The sequence below is a fragment of the Ursus americanus genome, chromosome 6 (genome assembly GCF_024610735.1).
Source record: "Ursus americanus isolate L20-20 chromosome 6, mUrsAme1.1.p, whole genome shotgun sequence".
In the NCBI taxonomy this organism is placed as follows: Eukaryota; Metazoa; Chordata; class Mammalia; order Carnivora; family Ursidae; genus Ursus; species Ursus americanus.
The window spans coordinates 52,902,789-52,928,200 of NC_142132.1; the positions used below are offsets into that span (position 1 = coordinate 52,902,789).

Below are 25,412 nucleotides of genomic sequence, written 5' to 3' on the forward strand. Positions count from 1 at the left end.
AATATTGTGGCACATGCACAAATATTTTTAAAAAACAGAATTTGGCTTGTATATGCTTTTATATCCTGCTTTCTTTGAAATTTTGCATTATACCAAGATCATTATTTTGTTATTGAACAAAAATCTTTCCTTTTGCTTTGGAGACATGAAGAAAGTTATAACAGTGATGACTAAAATAACAATCTTATTTCGATAACAGTTCAATAACTTGATTTTTAATGGCTGCTTAGTATTCTATTATATGGCTATATAATGATGTGGTTTGAAAGGGTAGGGTTTTGGAGCCGATAGCCAAGACAGTATTCTTGAGATGTCTTAGGTGCAAAAAGGTGGTTTTATTAAAGCACAGGGAGCGTGTAGGCAGAAAGAGCTTGCACTGGGATCATGAGGAATGGCTGATTATATACTTTCAAGTTGGGAGGGGGTTGGGCTCCCTGCTCAGTGGGGAGTCTGCTTGTCCCTCTCCCTGGGCCTCTCTACCCTGCTTATGTGCCCTCTCTCAAATGAATAAATAAAAATTTTAAAAAACAAACAAAAAAACAAAACAAAAATGTTGGGAGGGGGTTAGGGCTAGGTTAAGTCTCTGAAGAATTTTGGGAGCAAAGTTTCCAGGACCTCAGGGGCTAGCTGTTGTTAGGAAAAGGTCATTTATTACTGTCTAGTAAAAACCCTAGTCATGAGACCCTTCAGATGTATATCAGTGGGCCATATGCTCGGGGGATGATTGTCAACATATATCTTGGGAGGGTAGAGATAAAGGAAGTTTCTAAAGGAATTTTTATGTGTTAAAGTAGACTCACAGGATCCTGGGGGGTTGGGATCATGTTAAGCTAAGATTGCCTTTTGCCCTTAGCAAAGTATCAAATCGAGGCAGCCGAGTTCCTAGAGGAATGTCACTCTTCCTGTTTGAAGGAAATTTAGTTTTTCTTTTGCCTTTGTTTCCCACATCATGTAATAATAATTTATTCTATCTTCTTAAATTATTTCTGTTTTTCATTATTAAAAATAATGATGTTATGACTCTTCTTCTTCATACATTTTTCTGCACTAGTCTAATTAGTTTCTTAGTAAATTCCTAAAAATGGAAAAAGAGTATGTGTGCATGAGTTGAGGGTTTTGATATATATTCCAAATTACCTTCAGGAAATGTTGTAACAATTAACCATGTCAAACTATAGTTTTCTTTAGTTTCTCTTTCCCACCCTTGCCAATATTGGTGTTATTATTCTTTTAAGGTTTTTGGGTTTTTGGTTTTTTTTTTTTTTTTTGGCAATCCAGTTGACAAAAAATATTAACTCATTGCTTAATTTTTCATTTATTTGATTATTGGTGAGATGAGACTTTCATATATTCTTGTTTCTTCATGTCTTGGCCCATTTTTTTCTGAGAGTATTTTTTAATTTATTTGTAAGAGCTTCTTGTATATTAGGAGGATCAGTATTACTTCATAATTTACATTTAACTTTTTAGTTTATTTGGAATGTATTTTGGTATATAACAAGAGGTAAGGTTGTAACTTTTTTTAGCCCCTATTTATTTAACCAGTTATCTGCAGAAGAATTAAAGAATCTTTTATTTTACTTTAAAAATTATCATGCAGTAAAATGGACTTTTTGGGGATGTGTTTAGATATTTAAAAAAATTTTTTTTATTTTTTAAATATTTTATTTATTTATTTGACAGAGAGACAGGCAGCGAGAGAGGGAATACAAGCAGGGGGAGTGGGAGGGGAAGATGCAGGCTCCCAGCAGAGGAGCCTGATGCGGGGCTCAATCCCAGAACGCCGGGATCACGCCCTGAGCCAAAGGCAGACGCTTAACAACTGAGCCACCCAGGTGCCCCTAGATTTTTTTTTTTTTTGATGTTTTATTTTTAAGTGATCTCTACACCCAGTATGGGCTTGAACTCATAACCCCGAGATCATGTTGTACTAACTGAGCTAGCCAGGTGCCCCACGGGATGTGTATAGATTTTTGTAACCAACTACAACAGCTAGGATACAGAACAGTTTGACCACCCCACAAAACTCCATCATGCTATCCCTTTACAGTAACCTCTTCCCCACCCCAAACCCTGGCAATCACTGATCTCTTCTCGGTCACTACAGTTTGGTCTTTCTGAGAGTGTCCTATAAATGGAATAATGTAGTATGTAATCTTTTGAAACTGGCTTCTTTCATTCAGCATAAAGCTTTTGAGATTCAGCCAAGTTGATGTGTCTATTAGTAGTGTGTTCCTTTTTGTTGTTGAGTAGTATTTCACTGTTTGGACGCACCTCAGTTTGTTTGGGTATCTACCCAATGGAGGACATTTGGGTTGTTTCCAGTTTGGGCCAATTATGAATTGAATCGCTGTAAACATTTATGTATAGGCTTTTATGTGAACATAATTTTCCCTTCTTTAGAGTAAATACCCAGGGAGTGCCTGGGTGGCTCCGCAGGTTAAGCGTCTGCCCTTGTTCAGGTCATGATCCTGGGGTCCTGGGATTGAGTTCCGCATCAGGCTTCTTGCTCGGTGGGGACCCTGCTTCTCCCTCTCCCTCTGCCTGCAGCTCTTCATTTTATGCATATGGATGTCCATCCATGCTGTGTTTTCTCAATCATGTAATGAAGAGAGGAATAAAAGCATATGGAATGAAAATAGAACAGTGGTTAATATGTTTGGTTTTGAAACAGATGAACTTGGGTGTGATTGTCGTTCCTCACTCTGTGTAGACTTGGGCAAGTGAACCTCTCCACATCTTTTTTTTTTTTTTTTTTGAAAGTGTGCTCCACATCCAGTGTGGAGCCCAACACAGGGCTTGAACTTACAACCCTTGAGCTGAGATCAATAGTTGGACACTTAACAAGCTGAGCCCCCTAGGTGCCCCTCAAGCTGGGTCTTAAGTGTTAGAATATAGTGAAATATAGATACACAGATATAGAAATACTAGAATCCAAGTACTTGTGTGGGGCTGGGAATGAGAACTGATAAAATTGATTATTTAAGAAGGAGACTACAGCATGACATGAGGTATAGAGAATTTGAATCATTGTGTTGTACACCTGAGACTAACGTAACATTCTGTGTTAACTCTACTCAAAAAAAAAAAGTTTTTTAAAGGAGGCTACAAAGGTGAGTAGATTCAGACTGGAAAATACGGGTAGACAGCATAGAATTATATAACCCATTTTTAAGTGATTAACTTGACGTTTGTGTACTTGAACAAAGGCACATCTAAGTCAAATACTACATATATATATAAAATTAGTAAGCCGTCAGAATATTTTTTTTTCTCTTAGCATTTCATGGCAAGATGATTTCATTCTCAGTGGAGGGTGGGGTAGGAGAAGGTCAGGAACACTGAAGTTTCAATGTTCGTTGGTAAATTTGGGGCTGGGGTACTGGTAAGTTTTGAAATTATTTTACCTTGTAAATACCAACTTATTGAAGCTCCATAGTTATATATTTTTTGAAATGTTACAGATATTTTTGGTATGTGACAAGCAGCTTATAATAAGTTAGCCTTTTTTTCTGTGTGTGTGTGTGTGTGTGTATGTGTGGGTGCACTTTCTCACTTTTCTTTTGTTCCTGACTTGGGCTGAGAGGGAACAAATATTGGAGAATGATTACTTTAACTCAACTGGAATGAGATTGGCCGCTCTGAATGTCATGCTGGCCTTAATCATTCCAGGGTACTTCCTTCCTGTTTTCAGGGAGACTCCATAGTGACACTGCTTTCTTCCTGCCTTTAAATCATGTTCTGATAACAGCAGGGGAATAAGCACAGCATAAAGAGTCAATAGGTAGTAAGAGACCATTATCTGCCTATTATATAGAAGAAATTTTTAGTGAATTTCATTCTTCTTTTCAAGATTGTTTTCCCTAGTCACAGTCTTTGGATTTCCATATAAATTTTGTTATTCATTTATTTTTTAATCTTAATTTTAATTTTTTGAGTTGTTTCTACCCGCAACGTGGGGCTCAAACTCAAAAGCCCAAGATCAAGAGTCTCATGTTCTACCAACTGAGTCAGCCAGGCACCCTCAGTGTCCATATAAATTTTATTTTTTTATCTTTTTAAAGATTTATTTATTTATTAGAGCGAGCATGCTTGCACATGCAGGGGGAGGGGCAGAGGGAGAGGGAGAGAGATTCTTACTCCACCCTGAGCCCAGAGCCTGACAGTGGGCTGGATCTCAGGACCCTGGGACCATGACCTGAGCTGAAGGTAGACACTTAACTGAGTCACTGAGACACCCCTCTGAGATGGTTTTAAATTATGAATTCAGTTTCTTTGGTCTGATTAGGACTATTCAGGTTATCTGCTTCTTGAGTGTGCTTTGTCAGTTTGTGTCTTTTAAGGAATTTGTCCATTTCATCTTGTTTTTGAATTTTATTGGAATAAAGATGCTTATAATATTTTATTATCCTTTTAATGTCTATAATTTCTGTAGTAATATTCCCTCTTTAAAGCTGATATTAGGAATTTATGTCATCTCTTTTGTTTCTGATCTGTCTGGCTAGAGGTCTGTCAGCTGTTTTGGTCTTTGAAAATTATAAAACAGCTTTTGGTTCTGATTTTTCTGTATTGTTTATCCATTTTCTATTTCATTGGTTTCTTATTTTATCTTTTTTATTGCATTTCTTATGCATAGCTTTGGGTTTAATTTGCTCTTTTTTTGGTTTCTTAATGTGGAAGCTTAAATCATTAATAGAAGACTTTTTTCTTTTCTAGTATAAACACTTAAAGATGTTAATTTCTCTCTACACATTACTCTAGCTGCATCTCCTCAAATTTGATATGTGTACTTTCATTTTCATTTAGTTCAAAGTATTTTTTAATTTCCCTTGTGGGTTTTTTTTTTTTTTTTAGTATTTTAGTTAAATTTTTTATTTTGAGATAATTATAAATTCACATACAGTTGTAAGTCTTACTTGACCCTTGTGTTACTTACAAGTATGTTGTTTACTTTTCTACATTTGGGGATTTTCCAGATACCTTTTTGTTACTGATTTCTAATTTAATTCTCTTGATGAGATAACATACTCTGATTCTGTTCTTTTAAATGCATTTATATCTGTTTTCTGTTCCAGAATATAGTCTGTCTTGGTAAATGTTACGTGTACATTTGAAAAAGATGTGTATTCTGATGTTTTGGGGTTGATTGTTCAACAAACATTATAAGTGTCATCTAGTTGTTAGTGATCTTTATGTCTTCTATATCCTTACTCATTTTCTGTCCTGTTAATTACCGAAAGAGGACTTTTGAAATCTCCAATTATGATTATGGACTCATCTATGTCTTCTTTCATTTCTGTTAATTTTTTTCATATCTTCTTGATGTGTTGATTGCTTTATAATTATGAAATATCCCTTTATATCCCTGACAGTATTCCCTGTTCTGAGGTTTACTTTTTCTGATGTTATTATAGCCATTCCAGCTTTCTTTTGATAAGTATTTACATTGTATATCTATTTCTGTCCTTTTAGCATATTGGTATTTTTATATTAAAAATAGTTTTCTTAAAGGCAGCATATGTTTGAATATTGTTTTTGTGTTTTAAATCTCTGCTTTTTAACTGGAATGATTAGACTGTTTACTTTTAATGTAATTATAAATATGCATGGGTTTAAATCTACCATTTTGCAATTTTTTTTTTTGTCCCACCTTTTCATTGGTCATTTTTTCTTTACCATTTTTGGATTGAGGGTGTTTACAATTTTTATTTATTGATTTCTTTATTTTTTATTTATTTATTTATTTATTTATTTATTTATTTATTTATTTATTTAAATAGCTACTTTTTTCCTGCATCCAGTGTAGGGCTCAGACACATGATCCTGAGATCAAGAATTGCAGGCTCTTCTAACTGAACCATCCAGGAACCCCAGGTGTTTAAAAATGTTAATTTTATCAACACTGTTGGCTTATTAGCTACACCTGTGTATTTTTTAAGCCGATGCTATAAGGTTTACAATATGTGTCCTTAATTCATCATCTCCAAATAACATTACACTATTTTATGTATAATGAGGAACCTTACTATACATCATCTATTTCCCCCTCCTGTCCTTTGTCTCATTGTCATTAATTTTGCTTCTCTAAGTAAACAACTTCCTGTAAGATTTCTTATAATTCAAGTCTTTTGGAAACACTTTCTCTCAGCTGTTATTTGTCTGAAGAAATACTTAGTTCATCTTCTTTTTTTGAAAGATTATTTTTACTGGTTATAGGATTCTAAGTTGATAGTTTTTTTCTCTCAGCACCATAAAGACATTATTCCATAGTCTTATGGCTTACAGAGATTCCAATAAGGAATCTGTTGTAATTCTTTGTTCTTCTGTGTATAAGATGTTTGGCTGCTTTTTTTTTTTTTTTAGTTGGAAATGATTTGAAATTTACAAAAATTGTAAAAAGAAATAGTATAAGAAATACCCATGTGCTCTAATGCTATATGATCTATCCTTTATAACATTTCCAATCCAAGTTCCAGGGTAAAGTCAGGAATTGCATTTAATTTTTTTTTTTTTTAAAGATTATTTATTTATTTATTTGACAGAGATAGAGTCAGCCAGCGAGAGAGGGAACACAAGCAGGGGGAGTGGGAGAGGAAGAAGCAGGCCCATAGCAGAGGAGCCCGATGTGGGGCTCGATCCCACAACGCCGGGATCACGCCCTGAGCAAGAGGCAGACGCTTAACCGCTGTGCCAACCAGGCGCCCCTGCATTTAATTTTTATGTTTAACTTCTTTTAGCTGAACTATTCATAGCCTTTCTGACTTTTATGTTATTGACCTATTTGAAGAATACAGTCCCTTCCAATGTTCTTTTAAAAACAGAGCATTCTTTTTTGTATTTGTCCTATGTTTCCTCGTGGTTAGCTTGACGTTCTACTTTCTCGATCAGAGTGTTGCATAGGTGATATGGTGTCCTTATGAGAATATCACATCTGGGCATAAAATGTTCATCTGTTTTTCGTAAGTGATATTACATCCAGTCAAGATGTTGCCTGATTTCTCCTAAGTAAAATAATTACTTTATATCTCCCTTGCAACTAATAAGCAGTCTGCAGGGAGATACTCTAAGATCATGCAGACATCCTGCTCCTCATCAGCATTGCCCTCAGACTTACCAGCCATTGATGATTCTTACTTGATCCGGTTTTTACCATCATGGTTGGAAAATGACTCATGGTTGGAAAATGCTCATTTTCCAACTCTAGCACTTGCTCTACATTTGGTATTCAGCTTTCCACATTCTCATGTAAGTCGGAGACCTTCCTTCTCCCTTTCCTTTTTTGGGGGGGGGGGTGGGACAGAGAGAGAGAGTAAGGGGGGGAGAGGCAGAAGGATAGGGAGAGAAGAGAATCTTTAGCAGGCTGCATGCCCAGCGTGGGGCCCAACTTGGTGCTTGATCTTGCAACCCTGAGATCATGACCTGAGCCGAAGTCAAGAGTCAGATGCTTAACTGACTGAGCCACCCAGGTACCCCCTCCCTTTACTTTTATTTATTATTGGTATGGTTTAATATATTTAAATTTTTTCCAAGTGCTTATAATTTACTATTGTGCTTAATTATTTTGCTGCCTAAATTTGCTGCCTAAATTGTCCCAGATTTGTTTAAGAGTCCTCTCAAACCTCTTCTGGGGAGGTGTCTTCCTTGGCCTGTGTGTGCACCAAGCTGCATACATGGCTGTTTTTAAGTGCCTTAATTTCTCTACGATCTCACTCTTGCCTCCTTTTGGAGCCTTAGCTGTGTTGTTGTATTTCTCTGCCCATAATCTCTTGCCCCCAGATACCTATAGGTCTGTTTTCTCCTACAGCTCTCTTGCTTCTTGGGCAAGAACTCACCATTACTTATGGTGGCCTCCAACCTGATATCCAGACTATGCCACTGTTCCCAGCAGTGCTCCAAGTCAGGCAAGACAGAAATCAGTTCCTCAGGCAGCCTCCTAACAAGCCAGAACACTGTAAGCTACTTTCACTCTTCCTTCAGCCCTCCTGAAAAAGTGGAAATTGAGTGGCTTCCTCCTGACCCGTTGTGCTGCTTTGGGGAAGGGGTTGGGCAACGGATGGAGAGAAAACTTGAAAACCATTCTGAGCATCTTTTTCTTGGTTAAGGTTAGGCATTTGCTTGGTTGTTATAGCTTCTTAACTAGTTCTCCCAAAACTACTTTGGTCTGAATGTTGTTGTTTATTTGGTATTTCCATGGGGGAATGAAGGCCTGGATTTTATCAGTCAGCCATTTTGCTGATGTTGCTCCAAGTTTGGATAATTTTCAGGCATTATTATTTACTTTTCTCTTCTCCTGGAACTCTAATTACACATATATTAGACCAGTTGATACTGGTGCACGGGTTACTGAAGTTCTGTTCATTTTCTTCCATACTTTCTTTTTTCTCTGCTTTAGTTTGGATATTTTCTGTAGTTATGTCTTCTAAATTCACTGATTTTTTTTTTTAAGTTGCTAATCTGTTGTTAATCCCATTCAATGGAATTTTCATTTTTGCTCTCATTTTTTATCTCTCAAAGTTCCATTTATTTCTTTTTTTACATCACCCTTTTGTCTCCTTAGTATCTTTATGTTTTCCTTAAAATAATGAGCATATTTATAGTAGCTCTTTTAAGCTAAGTATCTGCTAATTTCGTTAGTGTGATAGCATTCTAGATCTATTTCTGTGGTTTGATTTTTTACCTACTTATGGGTCACATTTTTCTGCTTCTTGCATGTGTGGTAATTTTTCATTGGATGCTGAACATTGTGAATTTACTTCATTGAGAGCAAATATTTTTTCCTCCTTAGAGACTCTTAAAGTTTGTTCTGGAAGACAATTATTTGTGGATCAGCATAATCATTCCAAAGCTTGTTTTTAAGCCCCTTAAGAACAGATGTAGAGTATTCTTTGCTGTAGGGCTAATTTACTTCCTTACTAAGGTGTAGCCTTTCTGGTATCTCTGTTCATTGCTCTGTATTCAAGAATGGTCTCTCCACTCTGGCTGGTGGTATTGTTTGACTTTGGGTATTGTTTGGCTAACAGCTTCTGTTAGTTGTTCTTATCTGGTTTTGTGGATTTCACCCTCTATGCAGATTTCTTGAGCCCCTCCCCCCCTGTTTTACTTAGCTTCCTCCTCTTTAGTGCTTGGCCCTGCAAATTTTATTTGCCTTGGCATTCATTCCTGAATTCCATTTTTTGTCACCTCAACTCACTGGGATCACTGGGCTCTGGGTTCCCCACTCTGTGCCACTGTCTGGAAATTGTCTCCATTCAGAAAGCCAGGATGGGGCTTGGCTGGCTTTTTCCTCCTAACTGAAGGATCACTGTTCAGGACCATCTATCTAATGTCTGGAAACATTTGTTTTATGTATCTTATCTAGTTTTCTAGTTATTGACAGCAGGAGGACAAGTGCTATAGGAGTTAATTTTCCATGGGCAAAAGGAGATATTCTCTTATATTTTAAAATTGAGACATAATTTATATAACATAAAATTCTGTTTTTTGAAGTGTATAGTTTAGTGATATTTAGTATATTCACTACATTGTACAACGATTGTTCCTGTCTAATTCTAGAATATTTCCATTGCCCCCCAAAAGTAAACCCCATACCCACTAAGCTGTCACTCCCCAGTACCCCCTTTCCCCAATCCTTGACAACCACTCATTTACTTTCACTACGGATTTGCCTGTTTTGAATATTTCATGTAAATGGAATTATGTGTAGCTTTTTGTGTTTGACATCTTTCACTTAAGTGTTTTCAAGGTTTATCCACAGTTTATCATGTAACACTACTTCTCTTTCTGTGGCTGAATAATATTCCATTGTATGTATATACAACATTTTGTTTACATATTCATCACTTGATGAACATTTGGGTTGTTTCCACTTTGGGGCTATTATGAACAATGCTTCTGATAATTTGTAATATTGTAAATAAGGGTAGGTTTACCACTATTTTCATTCACTTATTCAACATTGAGTGATATATAAAATAGCAAGTAATTGTTGAGCTCTTGCATTGTGCTAGACAGTGGTCTGAGTGCTTCTTGTGTTTATTTTGTTTAATCTTCAGTCCATCCCTATGTGGTAGGTATTAATATTCCATTTTCCTGATGAAGAAATGGAAATTTAGGGAGGGTAACTTGCCCAAGGTACTACAGTTGGTGGGTGCCACTGTGCTAAGTAGAGTGGATGATACAACGTTGTGTATGACCTAGTAACTGCTCTAATTCGTACAATCCAATATAACAAATATATGAGGTTAGTTGTGGTAGTCACTGTGGGAAATTATTTGAATGGAAGAGAATCCGGTTGAAACTGAAGATATTTTAGGGTGCCTGGCTGGTTCATTTGGTGGAATGTGTGACTCTTGATCTCAGGGTCATGAGTTCGCGTCCCACGTTGGGCATAGAGATTACTTAAAAAATGCATATATTTAAAAAAAAGAAAGAAATTGAAGATATTTTGATCGGTGTTTGTCTGTTAACCAGTTTCACCAGTCTTTCAGCAAGTGTTTTTTTGTTTTGTTTTGTTTTTAAGATTTTATTTTTAACTAATCTCTACAGTCAACAGCCCCAACAATGGGGCTCAAACCGACAACCCTGAGATCAAGAGTAGCATGCTCTACCAACTAAGTCAGCCAGGCGCCCCCAGCAAGTGTTTCATTGGGACCAGCCTTTACTAAAATTGGGTAGTAATTTGCACAGTATTTGAAGACTTAAAAAAAGAAAAGCAAAGCCTTCCCTGTTGTGCTTGAGTTTTTCAACTCTAAATCATACCTTATTCCCTAATTGTTAAAAAGAAGATATCATATGGATCAGATATCATCTGAAAAGGACTTTTGTTCATTAGGGATGTCCATCTTTAGTCCTGAATCAAGATTGAAGGAAGTGAGACTCTATCATCTTAAAACAATTCATTAATATTATTAAATTGTTAAATATTAAATGATATTTTTAAATATTTTATTTTTTTTAAGTAGGCTCCACACCCAACGTGGAGATTGAACTCATGACCCTGAGATCAAGAGTCACATGCTCCAGCATTTGAGCCAGCCAGCACCCCCTGCACCCGCCCCCAAAATAATATTATTTTTAAAAGGTGAATTCATTCTCCTGTATAGGCTATGTTAAATATATCAAGTCCTTTTGGGGTCTCTGGGATGAAATATGAGTTTGTTAGTTTACATTTGTACCCTACCCTGTTATATTAGTTTTCTGTTGCTGCATTGTAAGTTACCTCAATCTTGGTAGCTTAAAACAATACCCATTTATCATCTCACAGTACTTAGTAGCTCTGTAGATCAGAAGACTTGCTGGGCTCAGTTGGGTTCCCTGCTTAGGGTCTCACAGACTGAGATCAAGGTGTTGGCCAAAATGGTATTTTATCTGGAGACCCTGGGGAAGAGTCTGCTTTAAGTTCATTCAGATTATTGGAAGAATTCAGTTCCTTGTGGCTGTAGGCCTGAAGTCCCCATTTCCTTGACATGTACCCCCTCTAGCTTCTATTAAATTCCTTTTGTGCTTCAAATCTCTGACTTCTGCCATCAGCCAGAGAAAACTCTGCTTTTTTAAAGAGCTCATGTGTATAGATCAGGCTCATTTGGGATAATCTCCCTATCTTAAGGTCAAATGTGCCATGTAACGTGGTATGGTTATAGCAGTGATGTCTTATTATGAGGGTCATTGAAGGTTATTTTTAGAATTCTGACTACCACAGATATTTAAAGATTTTATTTGTTTATTTTAGAGAGAGAGCATGGAGGGTGGGGGCAGCTAGAGAGCGGAGAGAGAACCCCAAGCAGACTTCATGTTGAGCTGGAGCTCAACACAGGGCTTGATCCCACAACCTGAGATCACAACCTGAGCCAGAACCAAGAGTTGGATGCTTAACTGACTTTGTCACCAAGGTGCCCCTTAATTTTCATTTTTTTAAAAAGATTTCTTTATTAGAGAGCAAGTGTATGTGTGCATGTCTAGGGGGGAGGGGCAGAGGGAGAGGGAGAGGGAGAATCTCAAGCAAACTCCCTGCTGAAGGTAGATCTCAACCCAGAGCTCCATCTCACAACCCCCGAGATTATGACCTGAGCCCATATCAGGAGTCAGACGCTTAGGGGCACATGGGTGGCTCAGTCGGTTAAGCGTCTGCCTTTGGCTTAGGTCATGATCCCAGGGCCTTGGGATCAAGCCCTGCATTGGGCTCCCTGCTCAGTGGGGAGTCTGATTCTCTCTCTCCCTCTGCCCCTCCCCTAGCTCATGCTCTCTCTCTTTCATGGGCGTTCTCTCTCTCTCAAATAAGTAAATAAAATCTTAAAAAAAAAAGTTGGACACTTAACTGAGCCATCCAGGTGCCCCCCCTTAATTTCATTTTTATTTTTATTGATTTTTTTAAAGATTTTATTTATTTGAGAGAGAGAGCATGAGTGGGGCGAGGGGCAGAGGGAGAAGTAGACTCCCTGCTGAGCACGGAGTCTGATGACCTGGGGCTTGATCCCAGGACTCTGGGATCATGACCTCACCCAAAGGCAGACGCTTAACTGACTAAGCCACCCAGGCGCTCCTAATTTTCATTTTTAAACGTTGTTGTGAAGGTCACATTTTTGATACAGCAGATGACCTTTCTACTCCCAGGTGACGTCCTGTCTTTCCCTCACCCTTCCTTGAACTTTTCTTTTATTCCTTTAAAATAGGTGGCCTCTTTTCTCTCTTTATTTGGTTGTCCTTGACCTCACCCTTGACTCTCCAAGGAGACTGAATTTACCTTTTAGAAGAGCGTTTTCTAAAGTCACCTTCCTTTGTGCTGATCAGTTTATAAGAAATGTTATTTCACTCCAGACATTATCACTATCATCCCTGTGCTTTGGCTCTCTAAGCCTGAGTATTTAATGTAGGATTTAGCTGCTCACAGACATCGGCAAGGTATTTTTCATCTGTGCGATCTGCAGATAAACTGCGCCTGACTTTTTCACTCTTCCCTCTCTTACATTAAGATTCACAGATGTCTCACTGCTTGTGAGTTCAAGAAGTATATTAAAACCGTGTATATCTCTCAGTCGTTCTGTAGCTGGTAATGTTGTTATAATTCCGTTTTATCTCACAGCAGGGTCCGGTAGAACGCACATCAGTAATGAAAACCAGTAATTCTAAAACCGTGTGTGGTGGAGCATTCTGAGTGTTTAGAGTAACAGGGGATTTTCCAGGCTGCCTGGAGAACCTGAATAGGTTATAGCTCCAGAAACTATATAATTCTGCTCACATTGTAGTGTGAAGGCTGACCCTGGGCAGAAATGACTAATGAATCTGGGTTTTCCCCCGCAGTTGGGATTATTTTTCCATTTAGTAATACTCACTAGAGAAGAAAATTTATATGTAAAACCTTTGCTGGATGATTTAGGATTCTTCATATATAAGAGGAGTTGTGGGATTTGTAATTATCTCTTGAACTAATTTAGGATAGAGATGGAAGTGTTGTCTTTGGTTGTAAGAAAAGTTGTAAATTCCTGAGTCCTGCTGTTGGTTAGAAAAGTAAGAAATGTTTACAAGATTCATATATTGCACCGTTTGGATGGAGGCCATTGTTATGAACAAATGTTTATGTTTAATTCATTCATTCACTATTTATTCAATGTTTGCCATTTGCCAGGCTATGTATTATGTACTAACAATGGACTCTACTCTTATGGATGTCATACTCTAGGGGGGAAGTAATGTTCTTACAGATACAGTTACAGCATTGTGATAGGTGCCATTAGAGGGGACTGCAGTGGGTACCCACAGAAGAGGTTCTGGAAAAGGCTTCAGTAAGGGAGGTGACACTTGAGCAGAGTCTTAATGGAAGAACAAAAGCTTGTGCCAGGTTGGCAAGTGGGGGATGAACATTCTACATGGGGGAAATGGCACTTGCAAGGTATGGCAGTGTTCTAGTCTATTGTGTTCAGGGTAGAGTGAGGAGGTGAAGATTGGAGTCTAGAAAGTGGGTAGGGTAGGGAAGAGAGTGGCAAGGTGAATGGTATCCAGGTGGTAAAAGGTCTTGTATGGGTTAAGGATTTTGGGTGTATCTTATAGTCAAGAACTAGTAAAGAATTTAAGCAGGGACTTGTGTGGTTAACTTAGCATTGTGGAAAAATAATTCTGAAGACAGCATGGAGAATGGATTGAGGGTTAAGGAGTGGGGTACCAGAGGCAGATACCAGTTAGAGACTATTGATAGAGTCTATTGAAAATAAAGACTAGATCTGTGGTGTATTCAGGAGGGGATGTACTCCAGAAATATTTCAGAGGTCTTCTCTAAGGTGGGGATAATCATAGTACTCATCTTTACTGTTGATATGAAGAGTAAGTGAGTTAATAAATTAAGGTGTTTAAGTTACAGGCAGAGCATGGCACATAGTACTGTATACGTGTTCGCTGTTTCTGTAGTAACACCATAGATTACAGTACGGGAGATGAGGGAAAGCATGGCATCCAGAAGAAGCTAAGAGTCTGGCTTGAGGACACAGTGTACTGTTAACCCATTACTAAAGTTTGAGTGATCACTGTCTATCTTTGGGAATACATGTAGGTTGGTAGATGGATTAGTGCTTACAACGAACTTACAGAGGAATACTTAAGCTTTTAGAAAAGTAGGTTTAACTCTCCCTCATCAAAGATAAGAGGGATGCATCCTTTAGTGAGGGGAGATGCTCTTTGCTCCTTTTTCTTGGGTAAGGATGTTTAGACAGTGCATTCTTTTTTTTCTGGTCAGTGTAAAATCTGATGTTGGAATATTTGTCTTTTGTTTTTAAGAACTTCCACTTCACTGTAATTATGTCTGTATAGAATTTGTAAGCCAGAAGAATCCAAACTCTGTTTTCTGAAACTTTTTCAACTTAAGATATTTTATTAATAACATAGAGAGACTCGAAGTTAGCTTTTGTGAACATTCTTAAGGAATAATAGAAATGACTCAGCAGAGCCTAATTTAGCTCTTGATGGAGCTTTATAAAGGCGAGCAAACATGGTATTTGCTCAGAGTGTACATGGTCAGGTAAGAAGCAGGAAGCAGGGGAAGCCTGTATTTATTCCACACTGCTGTGTACCAGAGGCGTCACATGTGTCTCTTTTAATCCTCAGAACAACTCCGAGAGGGAAATGTTGTCCTTTTTATAGATAATGAAATGGATGTTTCTGAACAATTGAGTAACTCACTTCGGGTCACCCTGCTGATAGGTGGCAGAATTAGGATTTGAACGTAGGCCTGTCTGGTTGCAAAGCCAAATGCTCTTTTCACCAGTCTGCCTTGTTTGAATAGCTTTCCTGTGTGAATGAAATTTATGTCACTTGTCCAGAAGTGATTTCATGGGATTTGGCCATAAAAAAGGAAAAAATATAATAAGCATAGGGAAGGCTCCCAAGTTTATTTCCTCTCTTTCTTTGCATGGAAGATCAGGAAGTGAATTGGTGGATCCCTCACAAATGCCTACTTCATTATAGGTTTTGTGGGAGCATGTAAAAAATTTATAGGACTTTTGACTTAGAGGTAAACTAGGCCATCTCCCTTATCTCATAGAGGAGGAAACTAAGGTCCAGAGAAGCGAAATGGCTTGCTTAATTACAGCTGGTTTGTAACAGAGTTGGAATTAGAACCCTAGACTCTGTATTCCAGGTTTAAAGGCCCTTTATAGCTAAATCACAAACCTTTGTTATGCCTGGAGCTCCTAGAAGATGATAATTGTGAATCTAATTGGCGGAAGTTTGGGTTTGGTTTGATTTTGTCTCTGGCTCTCAGCATGTCCTGTTGAGTCAGAGTGCTCCTGGGTGGTACAGGGCTGGGTTAGAGTCACAGGTGTTCTTAACTCTCATGTAATGGCACAGGGCTTCCCTTCTGCTTGCCAACAGCTCTGGCAGGTGCACCTGCTGTATATCCCATCTGTGTGGGGAGATGATGGAGTTCTGCCTGGGGCTTTAAGGAAGCAGAGAGAATGAATGAATGCTCCATGGTGGGCTAATCCATACTTCCCTCTCCTGGCCTTTTCCCCAAGCTTGACATTTTTAGATTTCGCTGTTCCTTGTTAATTGTTCACGCTGATAGATAGCATCACCAGCAGTTCTGCCCCAGTGGAGCCCAAGTGCTGGATTAAAAGTGCAATCAATGGAGGGCCTGGGAGGCTGTGGTGATTGCTAGTGGTAGATCATGGAGCTGCCATTTGAACGACAGGGCTAAGGTTTTGCACCTGGGACTGCTGAGTTAGGATGCGACTTGGAACTCTGAACTGTGGCTTAGGCCTGCACACAAGCTTTCTGTGGAGGTGGCTTGTGCATCATTTTCTCCTTGAATGAGACCTTACTTAACAAAGAGACACCTTAGAGATGACTTAGCTGTAAAGAAACACTTTCTTTTTTTCCATCTAGACAGAACTGTCCTAGGGAATTCTGTTATTTCACCCTTTGCTGCTTCTTGCTGGGTGGAAAGTCACCACCATTAGAATTTTCAGGCGCCAGCCTGGTTGTCCAACCTAATGGAGTAAAATAGTTCTAGCTCCGAGTAATGGTGAACTTGGAGCAGGGCCCAGTGTAATTAAAACCCGTGGAGTAAAGAATTTGCTGTTGGTCTTTATTTATTTCAGTCAAGAGGCTTGTGGGTAGGAATATGATATATTTCGAGCAAAGAAAAATAGTGGCTCTAGAGATTTATGCCATTGCCTTGAAGATTGTTTGGTTCCACAGTAAATTTAGATAATTTAGTAAGAGAAAAGGCTTTCTTTATAGATGGCATTGCTAAAATTCAGGGTGTTTCTCCATTTATTAAAAGACTGTCTAGTAGGATTACATATAAATTATATGACTTCCAATACAGTTAAAAGACTGAAGGCTTATGACTCAAGGTTCTCCAAAAGAATTCAGATGGTGTGGCCTTTAGGTATCCCATCTGTTCTTTTTTCTGCTCTTTTGTGTTCTCTACGTTTTGTTTCCCAGTATTCAGTGTTTTCTTGGCAAGTGGACTCAGGTTGACTGAAGTGATAGGCTCTCAAAGAATAAGGTAAGGAAGGAAAAGTTCTAGAGCTTCCTTTTACTAGGTAGTAAGATAATAAATTTCTGTTGTTTTAAACCACTAAATTTGTGGTAATTTGTTACAGCACCAATAGGATACTAATAATTTTAAACTCACAGAAAAGTTGTAAGACTGAGGATAGTACCCTTTCCTCATACTCACCTATTGTTAGTAGTTTACTCTAATTTAACATTTTCCCTCCCTTTTTTCTTTCTTTCTGAACCACTTTAGCGTGTGTTGTGTATGTCATGGCCTTTTACCCCAGTGAGCAGTTCAGTTTCCCCATGTCCTTATTGTCTCTCTTTTTGATTATAGTCATTCTGATGGGGCATAAAGCAATGTCTCATTTTGGTTTTGATGTGCATTTCCTTGATGACTAATGATATTGAGCATCTTTTCACATGTTTTTTAGTCATTAGTATATCTTCTTTGGTGAAATGTCTATTCAGGTTCTTTGCTCATTTTTAAGTGGCATTATCTTTTTATTATTGAATTTTAAGAATTTTTATATATCTATATTTATTAGATAGATGATTTGTAAATATTTTTCTCCCAGGTATTTTTTCTCTGTGGTTTGTCTTTTCATTTTCTTAATGGAGTTTTTTGAAGTACAAGTTTTTAGTTTTGATCAAGTTCAGTTCATCCTTTTTTCTTTCTTTCTTTCTTTCTTTTTTTAATAGATCATGCTTTTATGGTGTCACATCAAGGAAAGGCAAATATCACTTTTCAGAGAATTAGGAGATTTGCTTTATTCTCCATCTGGTGATCAGATCCATTTATTGCGTGAGCTTTGTTGAAATGTGTAAGGACTTGCCTCTGGGTGATCACATTCCATCCTCCTCTAGGTGGCTGTTACTAGTGAGGCAATATAATATTGATCAAAAGTGTAGGCTTTGTGGTCTGACTGCTTGGGTTTGAATTTTGGCTTCATCCCTTACTTCATCCCACTTTTTGGGAAAGTGACTTTATTTCTCTGTGCCTCAGTTCTCTCATCTGTAAAATGGGGATAATACATCTTTACTCATAGGTTGTTTGTCTATGTAAAGTGCATGGGAAATGCCTGGAACAGAATAAAGGCTAAAAAAATATTATCTGTTATTACTAGGGGAACAGTTCTCAACTGTAGTTTGGTTTGGAGTTGTGCATATTGGAGTCATTTGAGGGACTTTTTAACACTTTGCACGCCTTTCTAAAGTGACAGGTTCTGCCACGGGTTAGAGCAGCTGGGGTGATAAACATTGCACTTAGCCTTCCTTGACACATTTAAAGCTGATTGTTCCTTAAAATCACTTTCATTAAATGAGGCAATTTGGGTTGATGTGTAGAATCACAAAACTCTTCATCAGATATAAAAATAGCTCAAGCTCCATTAACACTTAGAAAATGAATAATCTATTAACTCCCGTTGCCGAGGCAAAAATTAGGCAGTCTTAGGCAAGCCAAGAACAGAATGTAAGCTATCTGTGTGTGATAGATACACTTGTCTGCCTTTGGGGTGGTTTATTAGTCCAAGAATCAGATAAAGGGACCAGAGCTTGCAATTCAGAGATAGAATTCCTGCTTTGCTCTTGTTGGAGGAGAAGATTCTCAATTCTTTTTCTTCTCTTCATTTGCGGGATGAAACTTGAGACCTACTTACCTTCGAAAGGGATTCATGATCTGACATGGGACTAGTATCAGGATATTTAAAGAATTCGTATAACTCAACAATAAAAAGATAGAAAATGGGCAAATAATTTGCATAGACATTTCTCCAGAGGATGTGTCCAACAAGGACTTGAGAAGATATTCAACATCAAAAGTCAACAGGGACATGCAAATCAAAGTACAATGAAATACCATTTCATACTAGGATGGCTGTAATAAAATTTTAAAGGGAAAGTAGTAAGTGTTGACAAAGGTGGAGAGAAATAAGAACCCTTGTACAGTGCTGCTAAGAATGTAAAATAATTCATTTTCCAATGAAGACATACAAATGGCTAACAGACACATGAAAAAATGTTCAAAATCATTAGCCATCAAGGAAATTCAAATCAAAACCACACTGAGATACCACCTTACGCCAGTTAGAATGGCAAAAATAGACAAGGCAAGAAACAACAATTGTTGGAGAGGATGTGGAGAAAGGGGATCCCTCGTACATTGTTGGTGGGAATGCAAGTTGGTACAGCCACTCTGGAAAACAGTGTGGAAGTCCCTTAAAAAGTTACAAATTGAGCTACCCTATGATCCAGCCATTGCACTACTGGGTGTTTACCCCAAAGATACAGACGTAGTGAAGAGAAGGGCCATACGCACCCCAATGTTCATAGCAGCAATGTCCACAATAGCTAAATCGTGGAAGGAGCCGAGATGCCCTTCAACAGATGACTGGATTAAGAAGTTGTGGTCCATATATACAATGGAATATTACTCAGCTATCAGAAAGAACGAGTTCTCAACATTTGCTACAACATGGACGGCACTGGAGGAGATAATGCTAAGTGAAATAAGTCAAGCAGAGAAAGACAACTATCATATGATTTCTCTCATCTATGGAACATAAGAACTAGGATGATCGGTAGGGGAAGAAAGGGATAAAGAAAGGGGGGGTAATCAGAAGGGGGAATGAAACATGAGAGACTATGGACTATGAGAAACAAACTGAGGGCCTCAGAGGGGAGGGGGGTGGGGGAATGGGATAGACTGGTGATGGGTAGTAAGGAGGGCACATATTGCATGGTGCACTGGGTGTTATACACAACTAATGAATCATCAAGCCTTACATCGGAAACCGGGAATGTACTGTATGGTGACTAACATAATATAATAAAAAATCATTAAAAAAAAAAAAAGAAAAAAAAAAGAATGTAAAATAATTCAGCTGTTGTGGAAAACAGTTTGGTGGTTCCTCAAAAAATTAAGCATTAGAATTACTATATAATTCAGCAGTTCCACTCTTAGGTATATACCCAAAAGAACTGAAAACATGACAACACAGAGACTTGTACATGAATGTTTATAGCAGCATTATTCATAATAGCCATAAGATGGAATCAACCCAAATGGCCATTAAGGGGTGAATGATTAAAGAAGTTACGTTACATACGTATAATGGAATATTCAGCCATAAAAAGGAATGAAGTACCAATACATGGTACAATTTGGATGAACTTTGAGTACATGCTAAGTGAAAAAAGCCAGACACAACAGTCATATATTGTATGATTCCTTATATATGCTATATCCAGAATAGGCAAATCCAAAGAGACAAAAAGCAAATTAGAGGTTACCAGGGGGTGAGTGATAGGGAATGGGGAGTGACTATTTAATGGTTATGGAGTGTTTTTATGGGATGAAAAAGTTTTGGAACTAAGGAGGGCTGATGGTTGTACAATATTGTGAATACAATAAATATCACTAAATTGTACACTTTAAAATGATTAATTGTATCTTAAGTGAATTTCACTTCAGTTTTTTTTAAAAGGGAGATTTATGAGTATATTTACTACTTTTGCTACCCAGAGGCAAATGTTTTATTTTTTTATTTTTTTTTTTAAAGATTTTATTTATTTATTTGACAGAGACAGCCAGTGAGAGAGGGAACACAAGCAGGGGGAGTGGGAGAGGAAGAAGCAGGCTCCTAGCGGAGGAGCCTGATGCGGGGCTCGATCCCAGAACGACTGAGCCACCCAGGCGCCCCCTGAGGCAAATGTTTTAAAGTGTGAGGAATGATGAATGACAAAAAAAAGGATGACTATATTGATGTGGTAACTCCAGTGTCTGCATATCTCTCCAAATTCATTTTTCACTCATCTCTCTGCTTGGGAGAATTTATTCTTAACACGTAATATTTTACCTGAAAATAATACAATGTCTGCTAAGATAGAAACAGTATTTCTTATAGAGACTGTATTGTTCTTTAGGGAATCCTGTAAGAGGTCCAGTTGCTCTGGGCCTGACGAAGTTGGTAAAGGAGCAAAAGATATTCGTAGAGCCTACATTTAGATGGCATTCTTTTTCTCTTGGGCATGCCATTCTATCAGGCTACCAGTTCTTTAAAAAAAAAATTGTTTTTTTTATTGAGGTGAATTTCACGTAACACAAAAGCGTTTTAAAGGGAGAGATTCAGTGGAATTTTGTGCATTTACAGAGTTGTGCAACTACCAGCTCTGTATTATTCTGAAACATTTTCATCATCCCAAAAGCATATCCTTGCCAGCATTTGTTATTTTCTGCTTTTTTGGTTATAGCCAGCCTAGTGGATATGAAATGTTACCTTATTGTGGTTTTGATTTGCATTCCCCTAATGACTCATGAAGTTGAACATCTTCATGTGCTTGTTGGCCATTTGTATTTATTCTTTGGAAAAATGTCTACTCAAGTTCATTTTCTTTCTTTTTTTTTTAGGGTCGGGGAGGGGCAGAGGGAAAGAGAGAATCTTAAGCAGGCTTCGTGCCCAGGGTGAAGCCCAAGGTGGGGCTCAGTCTCGTGACCCTGAGATCATGACCTGAGCCGAAATCAAGAGTCGGATACTTAACCAACTGAGCCACCCAGGCACCCCTCAAGTTCATTTTCTATTTTAAAAATTGGGTTTTTTTCTTTCTCGTTGTGGAGTTGTGTTCTTTATATATTAGGGATATATACCCTTATCAGATATATGATTTGCAAACATTTCTGTCATTCTCTAGGTTGTGTTTTCACTGTCTTTTTTTTTTTTTAAAGATTTTATTTATTTATTCGACAGAGATAGAGACAGCCAGCAAGAGAGGGAACACAAGCAGGGGGAGTGGGAGAGGAAGAAGCAGGCTTATAGTAGAGGAGCCTGATGTGGGGCTCGATCCCATAACGCCGGGATCACCCCGTGAGCCGAAGGCAGACGCTTAACCGCTGTGCCACCCAGGCGCCCCTTCACTGTCTTAATAGTGTCATTTGATACACAAAAGTTTTTAATTTAGGTGAAGTCTTATTTATCTATTTTTGTCTTCTGTTGCCCATACTATTAAATTCATACCTAAGAATCTATTGCCAAGTCCAAGGTCATATAGATTTTCCCCTAAGAAAACTCTTTCTTCTAAGAGTTTTATGGTTTTAGCTCTTATATTTAGGTCATTGATCCATTTTGATGTAATTTTTGTATATGCTATAAGGTATGGGTCCAACTTAATTCTTTTGCAAGTGGTTATTCAGTTGTCCTAGTACCATTTGTTGAGGAGACTTCTTTCGCCGTTAAATTGTCTTGGTACCTGGTTGAAAATCAACTGGTCATGGATGTGTCGGCTTATCTCTGGACTCTAAATTCTATTCCTGCCATTTACTTTAATGTGGGCTGAGTTTCTTGTTTTTCTCCCTTGACAACAGGATCATGGGGTTGATAGCACCATTTTCCAGAATCCCAAAAAGCTTCACCTAACCATTGGGATGTTGGTGCTTTTGAGTGAGCAAGAGATCCAGCAGACATGTGAGATGCTACAGCAGTGTAAAGAGGAATTCATTGAGTGAGTAATCCACAGGAATGGGGAAGGGTGGTCACCTCGTACTGGCTTCTCTTTGGTATCACAGACTTTTTGCACTTAGGCAAACTTATTTTTGTCACGTGGCGACAACGTTTGTTGACTCACCCAGTTGTAACACTTAATATTGGACCGTTGTCTGAAAGGCTTAAAATGGATTTAAAGCATATATTTACAAATTTTTATGGAAAGATTCTACCTTAAATTATATTATTCAGTAGGCAAATTTTGTTCTTAACAGGACATCCCATTATTTTCTCCAAAAGGAAATTCTTTTCATTACCTTTTGAACAGTATAGGATACGGTACTAGTTTTTGTGCTGCTGAACACATTACTGCAAGCTTGGTGGCTTAGAACAGTGAAAATTTATAATCTTATAATTCCGTGGGGTAGTCTGATATGGGTTTCACTGGGCTAAAATCAAAGTGTCATCAGGGTTGTGTTCCTTTCTGGGGGCTCAAAGGAAGAGTTCATTTCCTTGCTTTTAAAGCACGTCTTCTAGAGGCCACACCCAGGGGCGCCTGGGTGGCTCAGTCATAGGGCGTCTGCCTTCGGCTCAGGGCGTGATCCGGGCATTCTGGGATTGAGCCCTGCATCAGGCTTCTCTGCTGGGAGCCTGCTTCTTCCTCTCCTGCTCCCCCTGCCCGTGGTCCCTCTCTCGCTGGCTGTCTCTTTCTCTGTCAAATAAATAAATAAAATCTTTAAAAAAAAAAAAATAGAGGCCACACCCACATTCTTTGGCTAGTCACCCCCTTCCTCCACCTTCAGCAATAGCAGCTTTCTTTCTCTCTGACCCTTCTGTTATTGCATCTCTCTCTCTGGCCATAATAGGGGCAGGTTCACTGCTTTTAAGGACTTGTGATTTGATTTAGCCCATCCCGATAATCCAGGATAATTGTTCCATCTCAAACTCCTTAACCTTAATCACATCTGCAAAAGTCTGTCTGCCATGTAAGGTAGCATATTTACAAATTGCAGAGAATAAGATGTGAGTGTCTCTGGAGGGCCATTATTCTGTTACTACAGTAACTCAAATATTATATAATATGGTTCCTTACAAAGGTCTTCATTGTATTTCAAGAAATGGACTTTAATTTTCTTTTTAAAATACGGGTAGTTTTGGGGCGCCTGGGTGGCACAGCGGTTAAGCGTCTGCCTTCGGCTCAGGGCGTGATCCCGGCGTTCTGGGATCGAGCCCCACATCAGGCTCCTCCGCTATGAGCCTGCTTCTTCCTCTCCCACTCCCCCTGCTTGTGTTCCCTCTCTCGCTGGCTGTCTCTATCTCTGTCGAATAAATAAAAAATAAAATCTTTAAAATAAAATAAAATAAAATAAAATACGGGTAGTTTTTATACCTTTATTTATACCAAAAACTGTCTAAGCAGTCTGTTTTGGCTCAGGGAAAACATTGCTATTCTGTGGGCAGAGTTGTTATTCTTTTTACTATAAAATTTTAATATACATGTACATCTGACCTAACAGCTTTCTTTTAAAGAATCATCTTTTCCCTCCCATTTGCTCCTTTTTCTTAAGATTGATGAAGAATAAGAAATTTGGAAAATGACTCATTTGAAGAGGTTTTTTTAATTCAGTTAAAATATTCAGGTCCCATACTATTTTAATACGGTCTTGTAGAAGTGGGTTCCCTAGTTCATTGGATAAGACAAGGTAAAAGGATTAAAATTTTTTTCATGTGTATGTTGTGTATGAAACTGTCTAATATAATGACTTATGTGTGGGCCAGTTCTCCTTTTCCATTGTTTTGAGGACAAGATATTTTTCTTGAGCAAAATCTAAGCTGATTGGGTTTGCAGTCTGCAAAGAATACTTCTTTGTCTTGATCTTTGCTCACTGATGGACATAACTTTCTCTCCATCTTAACCTCAAATTCAAAATTCTTGGGTAATTATTTACAATTTCCTTGCCTAAGATAAAACTTTATGCTTCACCTTACAAAGCAGAGCAATGTTACGTGGTTTAAGAGTTAGTCCTGATACCTTAACTTATTTCCAGATCATTTTTTGCTAAGTGAAACTGACAACAGCCACATTTTCTTGGCTGCCATTGGGATAATCTTACTAAGAAGAAATTTAAAGGTAGATAAAATATTTGTTTCAGGAAGTATTTGTTTTTTTACCTACGAAAATCAGGTCACAGGTTTTTAATCACTGAAGCTTCATCCTGAGCTATGTGAGGATTTAGCTGAGTTCCTCCCTTTTATGTCTCTTGGTGCCTTTTGTGACTAAATGCCAAATCTGAGCCCTTTAAGCATGTCAGGGTTGGTGTGCATAGGAAATGAAGAGCAGCCTTAATAGTTCCTAAGAATTTTTGACATGACAGGATGAAAACAGTAATTGTAGTTTTTCAAATTCAGCAAAGCTTTTGAAATAGGACAAAGTTGCACTGCCAAAAATGTGCAGTGCAGGCAGAAATTTTTTTGAAGATGCTTTTTTCAAAAAAGCTGGAAAGATTTGAAACCAGCAAGTAAAGTGAGCCTCCCCAGCCCACTTCTCCCACCTTCTCCTCTGCCACATACTCTTGTTTAAAAAGTACGTAGTGCAAAATTAATTTATTTCTGAGGAGAATGAGAATCAGAATTGGCTGTTTAGATTGGTTAGAAGTGCCTTGTTTCCCTAAAAGGAAAAAAAATGTTTCCTAAAAAAAAAGTTCATGTATACACATACACACACACACACACACACACACACACACATACACGCATGAATGCACACATGCACACACACTTATATTGTAGCCCTGGTGAGTAAAATGTATCATTTAGCTTTTTTCCCTTCCTTATTCTTACTCTTAGAGCTCAGCCTTTGTACTTGGTATACTTAGAGAAACTGTCCGTAAATAATGGCATTTCTAATCTGAACCTTTTATAATGTAAAGATTCCAAATTAAAATA

General features: G+C 38.1%; 1 protein-coding gene across 3 annotated transcripts in view; it reads left to right on the forward strand.

Moving 5' to 3' along the window:
• The window catches only part of ASCC1 (activating signal cointegrator 1 complex subunit 1), a 98,860-nt gene that overhangs the window by 13,677 nt on the left and 59,771 nt on the right, over positions 1-25,412 (forward strand). For all 3 annotated transcript variants that reach the window (XM_045783145.2, XM_045783147.2, XM_045783146.2), the window contains exon 6: positions 22,349-22,485. In XM_045783145.2, coding sequence (XP_045639101.1) covers positions 22,349-22,485 — 137 coding nt within the window. The remainder of the gene's footprint in view (positions 1-22,348; positions 22,486-25,412) is intronic.